Below are 14,096 nucleotides of genomic sequence, written 5' to 3'. Positions count from 1 at the left end.
CATGTTGTGGTCCCGTTAAGGTTTTAAATTGTATTTCCTGTGTTCAGTGAAGCTGTTTTTTTGTTTTTTGTTTCCAGGTACGAGGCAGAGAACGCCTTCTTCTCCAGTCTGAGGCTGAACGACTTCAACATCATCGACACGCTGGGAGTCGGCGGCTTCGGACGTGTTGAGCTGGTACGATCTGATCAAAAAAAAACCACAACATCGGGTCACAGTAACAGATCAATAAGTATTCATTTAACAGACTCACGAGACCATCAGAGCAGCACATGTAGATACAACAGGAATCCAGTTTAAGATAAGTCTCAGATTACTTTAAAACCAGTTTCAGACCAGTTTGCAGATTAGTTTTAACCCTCCTGTTGTCCTCGGGTCAAATTTGACCCGTTTTCAAATGTTTTTATATCACATGGATGGTTCCATACCACACACTTTGCAAGTAAAAGTAATGATCACTACTTTCATTGAATTTTGGGTGTTTTATTAAAATTTGTAGCATCTGTGGACTTTTGTCCTCCTGAGTCAAAATTGACCCGGGAGGACAAAAGTTGCATGAGGGTTAAGATCTGTTTCGTATTAGTTTAAAACCAGTTTCGGACCAGTTTAAGATTACTTTGAGAACAGTTTAAAACTAGTTTGAGACAATTTGAGACCAGTTTTAGGCCAGTTTCATGTTAGTCTGAGACCAGTTCAGATATATTTGAAACCAGATTTATTTTAGTTTGAGACAAATTACAGATTAGGTGGAGACCAGTTTAAGATCTGTGTCAGATTACCAGTTTCAGTCCAGTTTCATTCTGGTTTGACACTAGTTTCACATTAGTTCAAATTAGATTGAGACTAGTTTTAGAACAGTTTTAGATTGACGTAAAACCAGTTTCAAATCACTTTGAGACCAGTTTAAGACCAGTTTAAGACCAGCTGCAGATTAGTTTGAGATTCATTTCAGGCCAATTTCAAAAAAATTTGAAGCCAGAAGATGTAATAAATCAGAAATCTGATTTATAGTCCACAATATTCTGCACAGCGTGTGTGTGTGTGTGTGTGAGTGTGCGTGTGTGTGTGCGTGTGTGTGTGCACATGTTTACATGTATGTAGGGTTAGGCTGTACAAAATGAATGGAGTCAATGCAATGTCCTAACAAGGATAGCTGCACAAACAAGGATAGCTGTGTGTGTGTGTGTGTGTGTGTGTGTGTGTGTGTGTCTGTGCATGTGTGTGTGTGCACGTGCCTTCAGCTATTTGCAGTAACTTTCCAGTAAAGTACCACCGCTGGTAACTGGAAACCAGTCACCATGTGATGGTCATGTGATTCCGTGTCTGGCCCCGCTGAGGTTTGGGGGTACTGAAGGTCGAAGGGGAAGCCCTGCAGAGGGTTTGTCCAAAAACAGGAAGGAATCCCCGCTCAGGATCTCCCATCATTCCTCGGGAGATATTTTTAGTGGGTGAGTCAGAGTGTAACTCTGCACCGAGGAAAAAACTGACCTCTGACCTCCAGACTGTCTGTGTGAGCCTAAACAGAAATCTTACTACGCAGATATCTTCCATCAGAGTATCTCCCAGCGTAGTTCTGCTTTCTGTTTACTTTCGGTTTATAGCCGGAGGCGCCGACTGATCGTATTCAGTCTCAGTGACGTTATATTCGATACGGAAGCTCAGAGGCGTCCATATCGAAGCTCGAATAATAAAAAAGAGAATGACGTGACTTTTAAGTTTATTTATTTGCACAGATTATAATAAATAAAATGAAACAAATCCATACAAACAAAAAGAAAAAAATCACAAAGAGGAAAAAAGCCTATTAGGCTTATTGATTATCTCTACCTGAATATATATATAAGAAAAACAAAATCAGACTATTAAAAAAAACCAAACCCAAAAAGGATAATAAAACCAAAATTAAAGACTTTTAAAGGGAATTTAAGGACAGAGAAATGTAAGAGTAGTAGTTCCACACATCTGGACGTCTGTGTCTGATTGAAAGTTGACTTCTGGTCGTCAGATGTTTGAGAAGATGCAGATCAGATGATCGTCTGGTTGAGTTAGTTTTAAAACAAATAATGATACAAAAGTGACATTTATACTTTATCAAAAGTGTTTTCAAACTGTATTCTTAGTTTTACAAGAGAAAAGACTTTAAAGATAAGATCTATTATTAATACTGTCTGTCCAGTATTAATAACTTTCCTCCCCACTGAAGACTGTAAACACCACACACACACACACACACACACACACACACACACACACACACACACCGTCTTCATTACCAACCCACGAGGGAGGTGTGACCTTTCCGACATGTCAGAGTAAGAGCTCGTATAACATAACGTAAAGAATCTGTCCAGAAATAGAGGATTGTGTCATCATGGTCTATTAACACCACAGTGTGTGTGTGTGTGTGTGTGTGTGTGTGTGTGTGGTGTTTACAGTGTACAGTGGGAAGTTTAATTGGACAGATAGTATTTATACTAAAGCTGCAAATAAAATTATTTTCATCATTGTCAATATGTCAATTAATCTATTAATCATTTGGTTTATTAAATGTCAGAAAATAGTGAAAAATGTTCATCACAGTTTCCTAAAAGCCCAAAGTGACGTCTTCAGATGTCTTGTTGTGTCCGACCAGCGGTTTAAAACCTGCAGATGATCAGTTTACTGTCACATACGACAAATAAAAGCAGCAAATCTTCACAATAAAGGAGGTGGAGACAATGAAAGTTTTTGGCATTTCTCCCAGAAAAAATTTAAATAGCTGATTAATTTTCTGTCAATCCACTAATCGATTAATCAATTAGTTCTTTCAGCTCTAATTAACACAGAGCTGACAGGCACATGTGGTGCACTGTGTTTGTTTGAACTTCATACTGTTACGTTTCTGACACACTATTGACCAGTTTACAACATCAATGTTTAAAAAGATATCGAGGGCTAAGAAAATCTCCTGTCTTTTAGTTGGATGGCGTAATATTTAGAGGGTTTTATTTACCAAAAATGAAACAAAACATTACTGTCTGGTATTGTTTTATATTTTTCTTATAGTAAATAAATCCCATGAAAAGAGTAACAAGCCTAAGACGTAAATGTTTAAAAAGTCCTCACAAATATATAGTTTCCTGTTTAAAAAGGGCTCAGTCATTTCCTAAAACATCTGCTGACTTTAGTTTTAAACAAACAAACAGGAGGAAATAGTGCATTTGTTGTGACTATTTTCAGCAGCGGATGAATCCACATTTGGTGCTTTAGTGCGTATTTCTGGCAGCAGGAGTGTGAGCGTGTGTGAGACTGAGTCACAGAATACGACATACACGTAGTTTTTCATCGGGTTTGTTGACCAGAAAAAGAACATTTCCTGTGAAGGTAGAAGTGACGGCATGTTTGTTTCTCTTCAGGTGCAGCTGAAGAGCGAGGAGGCGAAGACGTTCGCCATGAAGATCCTGAAGAAGCGTCACATCGTCGATACGAGACAACAAGAACACATCCGCTCTGAGAAACACATCATGACCGAGGCGCACTCCGACTTTGTCGTCAGGTCAGCAGAATATTTATTTAGGTTATTTTATTATGACGTCGCTGGTTTTCTGCTTAAAGGACCCGTGTGTAGGATTTAGTGACATCTAGTGGTGAGGTTGCACATTGCAACCAACTGAATACCCCTCCCCTCCCCTTCCAAACATGTAAGAGAAGCTACGGTGGCAGTGAAACTTGCAAAAAACGAGGATATATAGTCTATAAAACACAGTTGGTATCAGGATATCAGCTCAGCATTAATGTTAGATATTATTTTTGATGGATTTATGGATGTTCTGAGTGTTTTCCTCAGTAGTATGTTGTACATATTGCAGGTTTTAAAGTGTTGTGTTTTTTGTGCTCAGGTTGTACCGGACGTTTAAGGACAGTAAATATCTGTACATGCTGATGGAGGCCTGTCTGGGAGGAGAGCTGTGGACCATACTGAGAGACAGGTAGTCATTTAAATCTTCTACAGAATTTATTTTTATTTCATACTGAGTCACTTTTCTCAGAAGTTTTTGAAAGGTTTTTAAAAAAGAATCAGATCATTTTCTAAATAGAAGAAAAGAAATTGGTTATTGCTAAAAAAAAAAAAAAGTTGATTAGCTGAAAATTAATTGACAGAAAAACAGATTTTGAAGTCTTCTTTTGTCTGTTTTATATCATTGTAGAGTGAATATAATTGAATGTTGAAGTTGTGAATCTTGGACTGTCAAGACTGTCACCTTGGACTTGGAGAATCTTTAAAATTTAGAATATACAGAAATCAGCGGTTTGAATAAATACAATTGAAAGCAGTAGTTAAATGCCAGCAATAAGCGGTAGCACTTTAAGTGTTTGCAGGAAACACTGGCCAATAGAAAATCAACGAATGAAAAACAACTAATATGGTGAATGAACAGAAGTTAAAAAGTGGACGTTCAGTCCAATAAAACTGAATCAAAATGCCATGAAAGACCCCACCGAGAGGCAGAAACGTCTTCGTTCTTTAACCAGATGAAACTTTGTGTGTTTCAGGGGTTCGTTTGAAGATTCGACCACAAGGTTTTACACAGGCTGCGTAGTCGAAGCCTTCGCCTACCTGCACGCCAAAGGCATCATATACAGAGACCTGAAACCTGAAAACCTCATACTGGACAGCCGGGGATACGCCAAACTGGTACAAACACAATATTTTCTGTCTGCTGTTTAGCAACTTTCTCTCACAGTAAGCCTGGAGGTTTTGGGCCCTCTAACAGTTGCTCATGCTGCCCGGTTGGTAATCTAGCAGTGGGTAGAGAAAAGATCATGGGGTCACCTAAATCTAAAGGGTTAATCCTCTAGAAAGTAAGAATGGAATCCGGAGATGCAACGAAAATTGGCCTGTTAGATTTCGACATTTCTTGTGTACAAGGGGAAATTTTGTCTTAATGGTGGCCCTAGAAGAAAGGTCTGAAAGTTGCCAGAAATATTAGGGTTCATCCTTTCGTGATCGGCGTTGTGTTTCATTAATTTGGTCTTTTCCAGGTGGACTTTGGTTTCGCCAAGAAGATCGGCTTTTGTAAGAAGACGTGGACATTCTGCGGGACGCCAGAGTATGTCGCTCCAGAGATCATCCTCAACAAGGGTCATGACGTCTCAGCAGACTACTGGTCTCTGGGCATCCTGATGTACGAGCTGCTGACGGGCAGGTGAGGACAGAGGAGGGCGGTAAAGTTCAGTAGAGTCAAACTCCTGTTGTTGTACAGTGTCCTACAGTGTCTCTGTCTGTCTCCAGTCCTCCGTTCTCAGGTCCAGATCCAATGAAAACCTACAACATCATCCTGAGAGGCATCGACATGATCGAGTTCCCCAAGAAGATCACCAAGAACGCCGCCAACCTCATCAAGAAGCTCTGCAGGTAGAAGGCGCTGTGTGTCTGAGCTCAGATTCACTGTAGAGAAACTAAATATTTTTGTTTTCATCTCCAAAATAAATCTTTGAATCATAACTGTTTGTGTTGACAGAGACAATCCCTCAGAGAGACTTGGAAACCTGAAAAACGGAGTCAAAGACATCCAGAAGCACAAGTGAGTGAGCCAAGAGAGTTGACACCTGATTGGCTGTTTCTGCCTTAGGATCTCCTTCTCTTTTTGTTTAACTGGCTCTTTAAACTTTGTGTTGTCAATATCTTTTTTTATCCATGGAATAAATCTTCATATACTCCTCCAACCAGCAGGAGGAGCTGTAGTCTGTAACTGCTGAAACCAAATCTGTCAAAACTCAAAACAAGATAAAAGGAATCAAACCGATCTCTCTCTCTCTGTTCAGGTGGTTTGAAGGTTTTAACTGGGAGGGTCTGAGGAAAGGAACTCTGACTCCGCCCATCATACCTGCCGTGAGTAGAAATAATCTTTATTTTATTTTTTTCTCCAATGCCAACACCAAACTCATGTTTGATCCCTGACAAACTGAAGCAGTGTTAACATACTAGGAAAAAAACACAGAAAACTTCAATATCAAGGCCTTAAATGATCTTGAAAACACTTAAATCTACTGTGGCATGTCACGCCTTAAATTCAGTTTAAGCATGCTTCACTAAAGGTCTATCATAGTGTGTGTGACTTTATACTGCTATATCAAAACATAGTGTGACATTATTAATGTTATGACAGTTTGTAGGCAAAGTAATCAGACAGGAGGGTACTTCATCACATTGATGTAAAAATCCTGTAAATCCAACACTGCAGAGAAAAAGTCTTAAATCTAAAGGTGTTTTCAGACCTGTGCAGTTCAGTCCAGTTGAACAGGACTGACCTGGACTAACAACCAAGTACATTGTTTTCTTGATATCTCAGCAGATAAGAGCTTCTTCAGGACCTTCTTCCTGAGTTTACCTTCTTGCTCCTGCTCTAGATGCAATTTGGCTCATCTAATTTTTTTTCTGTGTGAAAAGAAAACAAACCAAGCAGAAAACTTGAAATTTCACTAACTCATCCATTGATTCGGACCAGAGCTAACAAACTATAGGTTTGAAAACACCCTAAAAGCATTAAACTTGTTTTTCTGCAATGAGTCTACAGGTGTTGAAGATGTTTGACTCTTTGTTTTTATACCCAGGTTTCCTCCCCGACTGACACCAGTAACTTCGACAGTTTCCCTGAAGACGCTGACGAGCCGCCACCAGATGACAACTCCGGTTGGGACTATGACTTTTAAGTCCCACCCAATCTCTTCCACCAAAACCCAAAGCCTGACACCCTACGGTGGGCAGTGACATCCACATCTAAGAGGAAGAGGACTCCTCACCAGGCTAAACAAAGATGAACTTCATGTACCATTTGGTGGATGTTTTTATCTGAAGCACCACTGTGACTGTGTGTTGTTTTTAAGAATGGCTGGAGCCTGGGGGAATCAAACTCTTAATGTTTTTGTAGCCACATTGTGTCCCCAAATGATTTGAGAACTAAGTGTGAAGAAGGCAACAGATGGAAAAGGACTTGAGGCCTCTCGCTGACCAATGTGATCAAGTCTGTTCCCTGTAACTGGAGGAACCCTGAGCTGCCAGAACACCTGAGACTTGGAAGATGAAGTGGTTCAAGGACAACAGAACAAAACAGTTGCTCATGTCAACAGTTTGCTTGTGTTTCTAAGACTAGAAACACTTGTTTATCAAATCTCTCAGAGTAGGAAATCAGTCCTAAGAGTGATGCATGCCTGGTTCTTCTTTGGCAAAGGGGTACAGGCATGTACTTAACTTCAACAATCTGGAAAAGTCATCCCAACTGTCAGAGCTGTCAGAAATCTGGAATGTAGTTGCTCCATCCACAGGAGCATTTCCATGAGGCAGAAAAGACATTTTTCCAACAACCAGGAGTGTCTTTATAAACCCAGAACAACTCTGATTCCTTGTTTCGCTGCTGCTGAGCTTTCGGTATGTTCATCCATCAGCAATCAGTCACACAGCATAGGCCTTGCTTTACGTCCCAGATATTGCTGCAACACCTAGATGTACTTTGGATATAAGTTAGTGACGTCAGTCTGAAAGCTGCTGCTTAAAACCGCCAGTGAAGCTACCAGAGGCGGAAGCTGGTAAATCTTAAGGTGTCAAGTGAAATCAAGTTGTCACAAAGTGCTTGTCCCGGAGCAATGGACAAGGCTAGATAGTCACACAGGCAAAGTTGGGACCCCAAAAGCCACAGGTTGTCTGTGTGGCGATTAATTTATGATCATTTAATTACAAATTTGTTTGGAAATACACACCACAAACGCACAAGTAAAAACTGAAAATATGAGGTGCCAAATGTGCAGGCTTGATTACCTGCTCCAATCAGCAGCTGAGTTTTGAAATCAAAGCTGCAGTTCCTCTAATGTCCACTAGATGCTGCTAAAGAAAGTCAATGCAGTTTCTACACAAGTTCAGCTCTCAGTATATCATTCACCTCCTGCTGATGTCAACATTTTTGATTCATACAGCTTAAAAAATATGCTGCTTGACTGACAGGTTCCTCAGCCTTTCACAGTCTTATCCCAGGTATCTGGGCCCCATCCTCTTCGTCCATATTAGGACTTCCTGACTCCAGAAGCTGACAAAGGTTTAAAATTGTCCCTCCAGATACCTCCAAATGAAATCCGGACACTTAATGCCATGTTTTACAGCGGCCTATGGAAAGCCTATTCTACTGTCAAGTATCCTTCTTAAACACTGGCTGACACTTGACCTTTGACCCCTCAGGAGAAGATTGTGCCACCATTGCCTGTCCCTTATGGGCTTCTCTGACCCTAGGAGCCCAGGTATGGATCTTTAAGCGCAGGCTGCAGGATGAATTTGAGGTCTGGGTGACGAACGCAACCTGCCAGAGGAAAAACTAATTGAAGACTGAACTGACAAACTTGAGGTCACCATGATGCCTTCACTTCTCATTTACTGTTTGGGAACTCCAAATCCAAAGACACAAAGTCAAAAAGTTTGGGTGTAGTAGCAGTTGTCTTCACCAGTGGATGACGGGGTTGTGATACGAACATTTCTACTTTTAAACTTTCCTTTCTATCATTCTTCATGATGTGAATCTTCAGATCACAGCACATGAAAACATATTTTGTAAATATTTCCAAGACTTCCTACATATTTTTGCACACACACACACATAAACATTCTCACAGACACATGCACGACTTCGTTGAATTTCTTATCGGCTGTTTGTTTTTAAGTTTTTTGAAGGTGAAGAAGGTTTAAAAATATTTTGGGCAAAACAGAAACAACCTTAAAGTCCAACTGAAATCAAATGTTTGTTTTTTGTTTTTTTTATGTACTGTTAATAGTTTATTATTAAAATGAAGAAAAATGTCTGTGGTGAAATATCTGAAATGCATGACACAAATTTTAGTAAGACTAAGACTCATGATATACTTGCTTTTGAATGACATGGCTCCATTCCTCTGAATCAAACACCAACTTTTTTAGCTGTTCAAATAGATCTAATGTTTATGTTATTGGTGTCTTTTCCACCTTTATAAAGAACCGGGACGTCGTCCTCACAGGGATACGCAGGGCGACCATCAAACACGAACACGTAGTAAAAGCGAGTATATCTGCGCTACAAGAGAGAAAACCTTCGTCCTCAGAGACGGCTTTCTCTCTTTTATTTTAAACTCCAAAATGAAAATTGAGTGTTGATGTTCAGTCTTTGTAGTAGAAACATGAACAAGGACAAACATCTGTTTATTTCAATTTGTTCAAAATATCAAGTATAATTTATATTATATTTTGTGGCATGTTATAAAAGCAGCTGATAGTTGTCTGATCTTGGTACGAAGCTGATTTTGTTGTGATCTGTGAGCTCTGCATGAAAATATTGTTCAGTTTTTTATCAGCAGAGGGCAACAACGAGTTGAGACACCAGACGCCAACAAACCAGGCAGTTTATTCTGTTTCTCTCTGAGAATGTTAGCCTAGCTTAGCCTGGCTCTGTCCAAAGAAACACCTCTAAAGCTCACTAATTAACATGTTTTATCTCGTTTGTTGGATTCGTAACCAAAAAGAAACTTAAAAACAACAGTTTGTGAAATATTAATTTAAAGTGAAAATATTAACTTTACCACCAGACACGACCTGATTGTTGCCTGGTGAGGTGAACACGCTGCCTTCTCTAACAGTTTCATGTCCACAGAGGAGAAATATTCATTCATGTTCATATTGACTCTTAGTGATGATATTTTGTGGTTATGAGTTTGTGTGATGACACAGATTTATTTGTATATAATGGAATTATAGTACTTTATGATGTTTCAGCTGTTTGTAGATTATTATATCATCATTATTATTATTATTATTATTATTATTATTATTATTATTATTATTATTATTATTATTACTATTTCAGTGGTTGGTAGCCGAAGAAAGGCTCAAAAAAGCTTTATGGGCATGACTGTTAAAAATACATTTTTGCCAAAGCAGTTCAGTCTGTTTAAAAAATAAACGATATTTTAAAAAAAAGGTCTTTGTTCTGTATTTCCTCACAGTCTGACAGTCAGTGTTTGTTCTTCACAGTACGCTGAATCCCCACAGTGTGAATGAACAAACAGAAATTATGTTTCTTAAAAAGCTGGTTATTCGATTCAGGCTTTAATTAAGGACACAGCTCATGAGTGTCCATAGCACAATAAAATACAAAGAAGAAGAATAAATACTATTAATTATTATTTGTGGTTACATTACAAATATCACAATATGTTAGCAGATAATGTGGTTTAATTTAAATTTCCAAATAGAAAACAAACCACTATTTATTAAAGACATTTAAAAAAGTTATTTTTGTAAAAAATAATTTTGAATATTTAATAATGATGGAAAGTTAAAAGTCAAGTCAATTTATTTGTATAGCACATTTCATACCGTTATATCAATGTGCTTCACACACAACACATGAAAAAAACCTAAAAATAATTATTTATATATATTTAAATACACATATTTAAAACACACACACACACACACAAATTCATAAAATTGAATTGATCCCCTGCCCGCCCACACAAACACTTACATACCAGACAGTATGTCTGTGCAACACACCCAGAGACTCAGACGGACAGATGGAGGCCTGAGAGAACAGGTAGGTCTTTATCTTGCTTTTAAAAGACGACACAGCTGTGCAACATCTCATATATCATCAGGCAGTTTGTTCCAGAGACTGAACCCATAATGACTGAATACACCTTCACCAGATTTACCTGTGATCATCGACAGTTAGCAGACAGGTGTCTGATGATCTGAGGGTTCTGCAGGGTCTGTAAGCAGTGAGCAGGTCTTTGTTTGTTTGTTTTTGATTGTTTTGCTTTTGTTTTTTGAAGTTACCTGTCGAGGTCAAACATAATGTGTGTTAAAAGGCATCATAAACTGCGGCTTCTGCCTACATCTTTTTTTTTCGGGTTGCAGAAATCTTTAAATTGAGTTATTGTGCTGTTTTGAGCCGCTGCGTTTGTCTTTTCTCGTGTGTTGTATAAATATGGATTTGCATATGCAGACCTGAAAATACGTTATGTAGTCAGGATTTCTCCTTTTAACTTGTAAACTGAAGCTCTCGGGCTGATTTACCGGAGATACGTTGTCCTCAGTCTGGACTCGAACCTTCAACCTTTCGCACCAAACAGCTCAGAGAGAAGCGGCTCTGTGCTGCCGTCTGTCTCCGCTGAACTCCGTCAACTTGTCAAAAAACAAGCAGAATAACAGCGTGGCTCTGTTACCGACCAAATGCACCGAGGACACCAGACTCCTCAGCTTCTCTGAACCTGTCGGAGCCTCTCGTGATGTTCGGCGACCATATAATCCACCTTACAGCACGTGTTCACATACACGCGTCATTTTATCCAGGTATCCACGCAGCTTCTCACAGGACACCGCCGTGTGTTTCATGACCGTGACGCGGACAGAAAGTGACAGCAGTCCGCTCTTTGGCTTTAGTTTGGCATTTACTATAGACAAAAGAAAAAGAAACATTTTCCCGCGTCAACTCCTCACACAACTTTGGGTTTTTGTTGTTTTTCGGGGAGGAAACCTCTCACTGTCTCCCCGCTGCAGTACCACTCTCCACCTGAAGTCTCCGGGGGCGCTGTTTCACCAAAACACTAATATAGACAGAAATGAATGAAGGAAAATGATAAATAGCAATAAAAGTCATATTTTCAATGAAAAACGAGAACGCTTCACGATTGTGCGTGTCATCCTTGCGCCAGGGGCCATGCTAATCTTCTCTGTATCATTCCCGCTTATCATGTGTGTTACAAGCTGTAACACAGTGTTGTTAAGAGCTTTCTTCCTTTATGAAGGGGGGCAGCCAACATATAGTCTAAGTCAGGGTGTCACCTCTGTGGGGACAGAAGGAAAAACACCAGACACAGGTCTAAGTGCCTGGTGAGAGGGGGGGTTGGGGACTGGACTCTCAGTGACCCCCTGACTCAGGTCCCTGTCCTGGCTACTGGTCTCGTCTCACTGTGAGCTGAGGAGGATTGTGGGGTTTCTATGCAGATCAGCTCTTACGTCAGGAGACAAAAGACTTCCTCTTCCTGCCCCCCCACCCACCCTCTGGGAGGATGGTGTGGAAGGGTGGGGGCACCTTCACTTCAGTGTGCTGATCAGAGACCAGCCGGACTCTCCACAGATCAGCAGGGACTCAAACACCAGATCCACCTTCAGAGAGAAGACACACACACACCTGTAACAGCTGTTTATCGGCTCACGTCTTGTTCTACAGTTTCTGTCTCTTTGTTTCTGTGCTGTTTGAATGTTGTTGGCAGGTCTTTGTGTCAGTGTTGACCGTCCTGTCTCTCCAACACATGTGTTGCTTTACTTTAAATTCATGTTCAGCTGAGTGTTTGCAGGTAAAAGAGTCTTTTTTTTATACATGTGAATGTCTTTTGGTACATGAACTGTTTTTTTTAATGTGCAAGCAAATAAATGTGATGTTTTCCTGATTTTAAGTCCATTTAATTTTATAAAGGTGTTGAAATGAACTTTATCCACATTTATGAGCAGATTAAACTGCAATATTTTTATTCTAGTGAACATACTTTATAATTTTATAAAGCTGCAACAGTAATTTCAGAGGGCCGATACGTGCAGATATATATATATATAACATGCAGAATTATGAAATTAAAACAAATAAATGATGCAGGAGCGCAAAAGCTAACAGAAAATACATTTTTGCTTCTGTCTGAACGTCATGTAAACGTTGTATGAGCTGTTGTTTGCAGCCGGAAGTGAATCCTTCTTCTACTTAAAATTAACGTGTAGTTCATGAAACAGGCCACCAGGTGTCAGTGTTCACCTGTACAAGGAAGGACAGGTGTGATTCTCACTAAAAGCATCTTTGATAACTTTATAGATGTCATTCATGTAACAAAATATTTTGACAAGAATTTAGCGACCAAAACAACCTGTTCTGTTTCATATGTGGAGATTTTCACACCAAATGTGTTTAAACTTATGAAATATTAAACGTTTATTTAGTTTTCCGCAAATATTGAAACATCAACATGACTGACGACCTGTTATTAAATCTACATGTTATACTGAAAAATTCATCTTACACACAGCACAATTAGCTAAAATAAACTAGTTTAAACTGCAGTATTTTCTGTTTGGCTTAGCCACAGACATGTCAACTCTCCCGTTGGACTGATATATTAAAATGCTGCTTATGCATTGACTCATCAGTATTAATGATGTACTTTGTTACATGTATTTAATACATCAGTAACAGCCTGATTTTCTTCAAAAGTAGTACTTTTAATTTAGTATTTAAGCAAATTTAGCTAGTAATCGGTTACTTCTATACTTTTACTTAAGTAAAGGATATGAGTACTTCCTCCAGCACTGCAGGTCACAGAATCTGATGGGTCATCAAATACGGTGTAACACCTGTATTTCTCCTGCTCATCGTTTCATGTATGTGAATGGAGAATGCTAAAACGATTAGCATCATACTCCGGGAGCATAGACTGTATAAAAACGCCCACACAGTCCTGAGAAATGGTTCGAGCAGCCAAATGAGCTGTTTTTTGAGCTCAGTTTTCTAATAGTTATAAATGTTTATTTTCATTCAGATTTTTGTGGACGCTTAATGAGACACTCAACTTTGATATCATATATGCATTTTTATGATTTCAAGCCACGTTTCCAGAGGCTTTAAGCAGCAGGCTGCTGTAGGTCTGCTAAACATAAGTGCACCCACGAAGCCACAAAGAACAAATCAACCGTCCATAATGTAAAAATCACAGTCAGGTGGGATCCTGGAAAATCTCACTTATTTTCAAAGTCCGATGTTTAATTAATTGTTAATTACCTTCTTAACATAAAATGAAAAGACCTTAATTGCATCATTATCACCTGGTAAATTAATGGGTTTTTGCACTTGAGGTATTGTCAAAACAGAGCTGGAAGTCCAAACAACAGACACTCACGGTGGGCAAAATTTATTGTAAAGGTGCATCTTATTAAACATCAATACATCTTATTAAACATTGATAAACAGTGCAAAACACACCTTTCTGTTCAGTGACCTCCTCTGTCTTTGGTGCAGGTGTCACTCATGACTCAGCAAAAATGTATAACGTCACTCTAC

At 39.2% G+C, this 14,096-nt stretch overlaps 2 protein-coding genes and 1 non-coding gene across 6 annotated transcripts in view; 1 reads left to right on the top strand and 2 right to left on the bottom strand.

Moving 5' to 3' along the window:
* The window catches only part of LOC122971119 (cGMP-dependent protein kinase 1-like), a 62,793-nt gene extending 54,244 nt beyond the window's left edge, over nucleotides 1-8,549 (top strand). For all 4 annotated transcript variants that reach the window (XM_044337629.1, XM_044337628.1, XM_044337631.1 and 1 more), the window contains 9 exons: nucleotides 78-174; nucleotides 3,393-3,532; nucleotides 3,876-3,965; nucleotides 4,531-4,672; nucleotides 5,020-5,183; nucleotides 5,270-5,392; nucleotides 5,499-5,561; nucleotides 5,803-5,869; nucleotides 6,592-8,549. In XM_044337629.1, coding sequence (XP_044193564.1) covers nucleotides 78-174; nucleotides 3,393-3,532; nucleotides 3,876-3,965; nucleotides 4,531-4,672; nucleotides 5,020-5,183; nucleotides 5,270-5,392; nucleotides 5,499-5,561; nucleotides 5,803-5,869; nucleotides 6,592-6,690 — 985 coding nt within the window. In that variant the 3' untranslated portion in view covers nucleotides 6,691-8,549. The remainder of the gene's footprint in view (nucleotides 1-77; nucleotides 175-3,392; nucleotides 3,533-3,875; nucleotides 3,966-4,530; nucleotides 4,673-5,019; nucleotides 5,184-5,269; nucleotides 5,393-5,498; nucleotides 5,562-5,802; nucleotides 5,870-6,591) is intronic.
* Nucleotides 1-14,096, bottom strand: part of LOC122971137 (microfibril-associated glycoprotein 4-like) — a 750,976-nt gene that overhangs the window by 701,438 nt on the left and 35,442 nt on the right. The gene's annotated exons all lie outside the window — the stretch shown is intronic.
* LOC122972010 lies at nucleotides 11,661-11,767 on the bottom strand. Its single transcript, XR_006399621.1, has one exon. It is a non-coding gene; the product is annotated as a U6 spliceosomal RNA (small nuclear RNA).

The sequence above is a fragment of the Thunnus albacares genome, chromosome 20, assembly GCF_914725855.1.
Source record: "Thunnus albacares chromosome 20, fThuAlb1.1, whole genome shotgun sequence".
Lineage (NCBI taxonomy): Eukaryota > Metazoa > Chordata > Actinopteri > Scombriformes > Scombridae > Thunnus > Thunnus albacares.
Note: the sequence above shows the minus strand (reverse complement) of the source record. Positions and strands in the feature narration are given on the sequence as shown.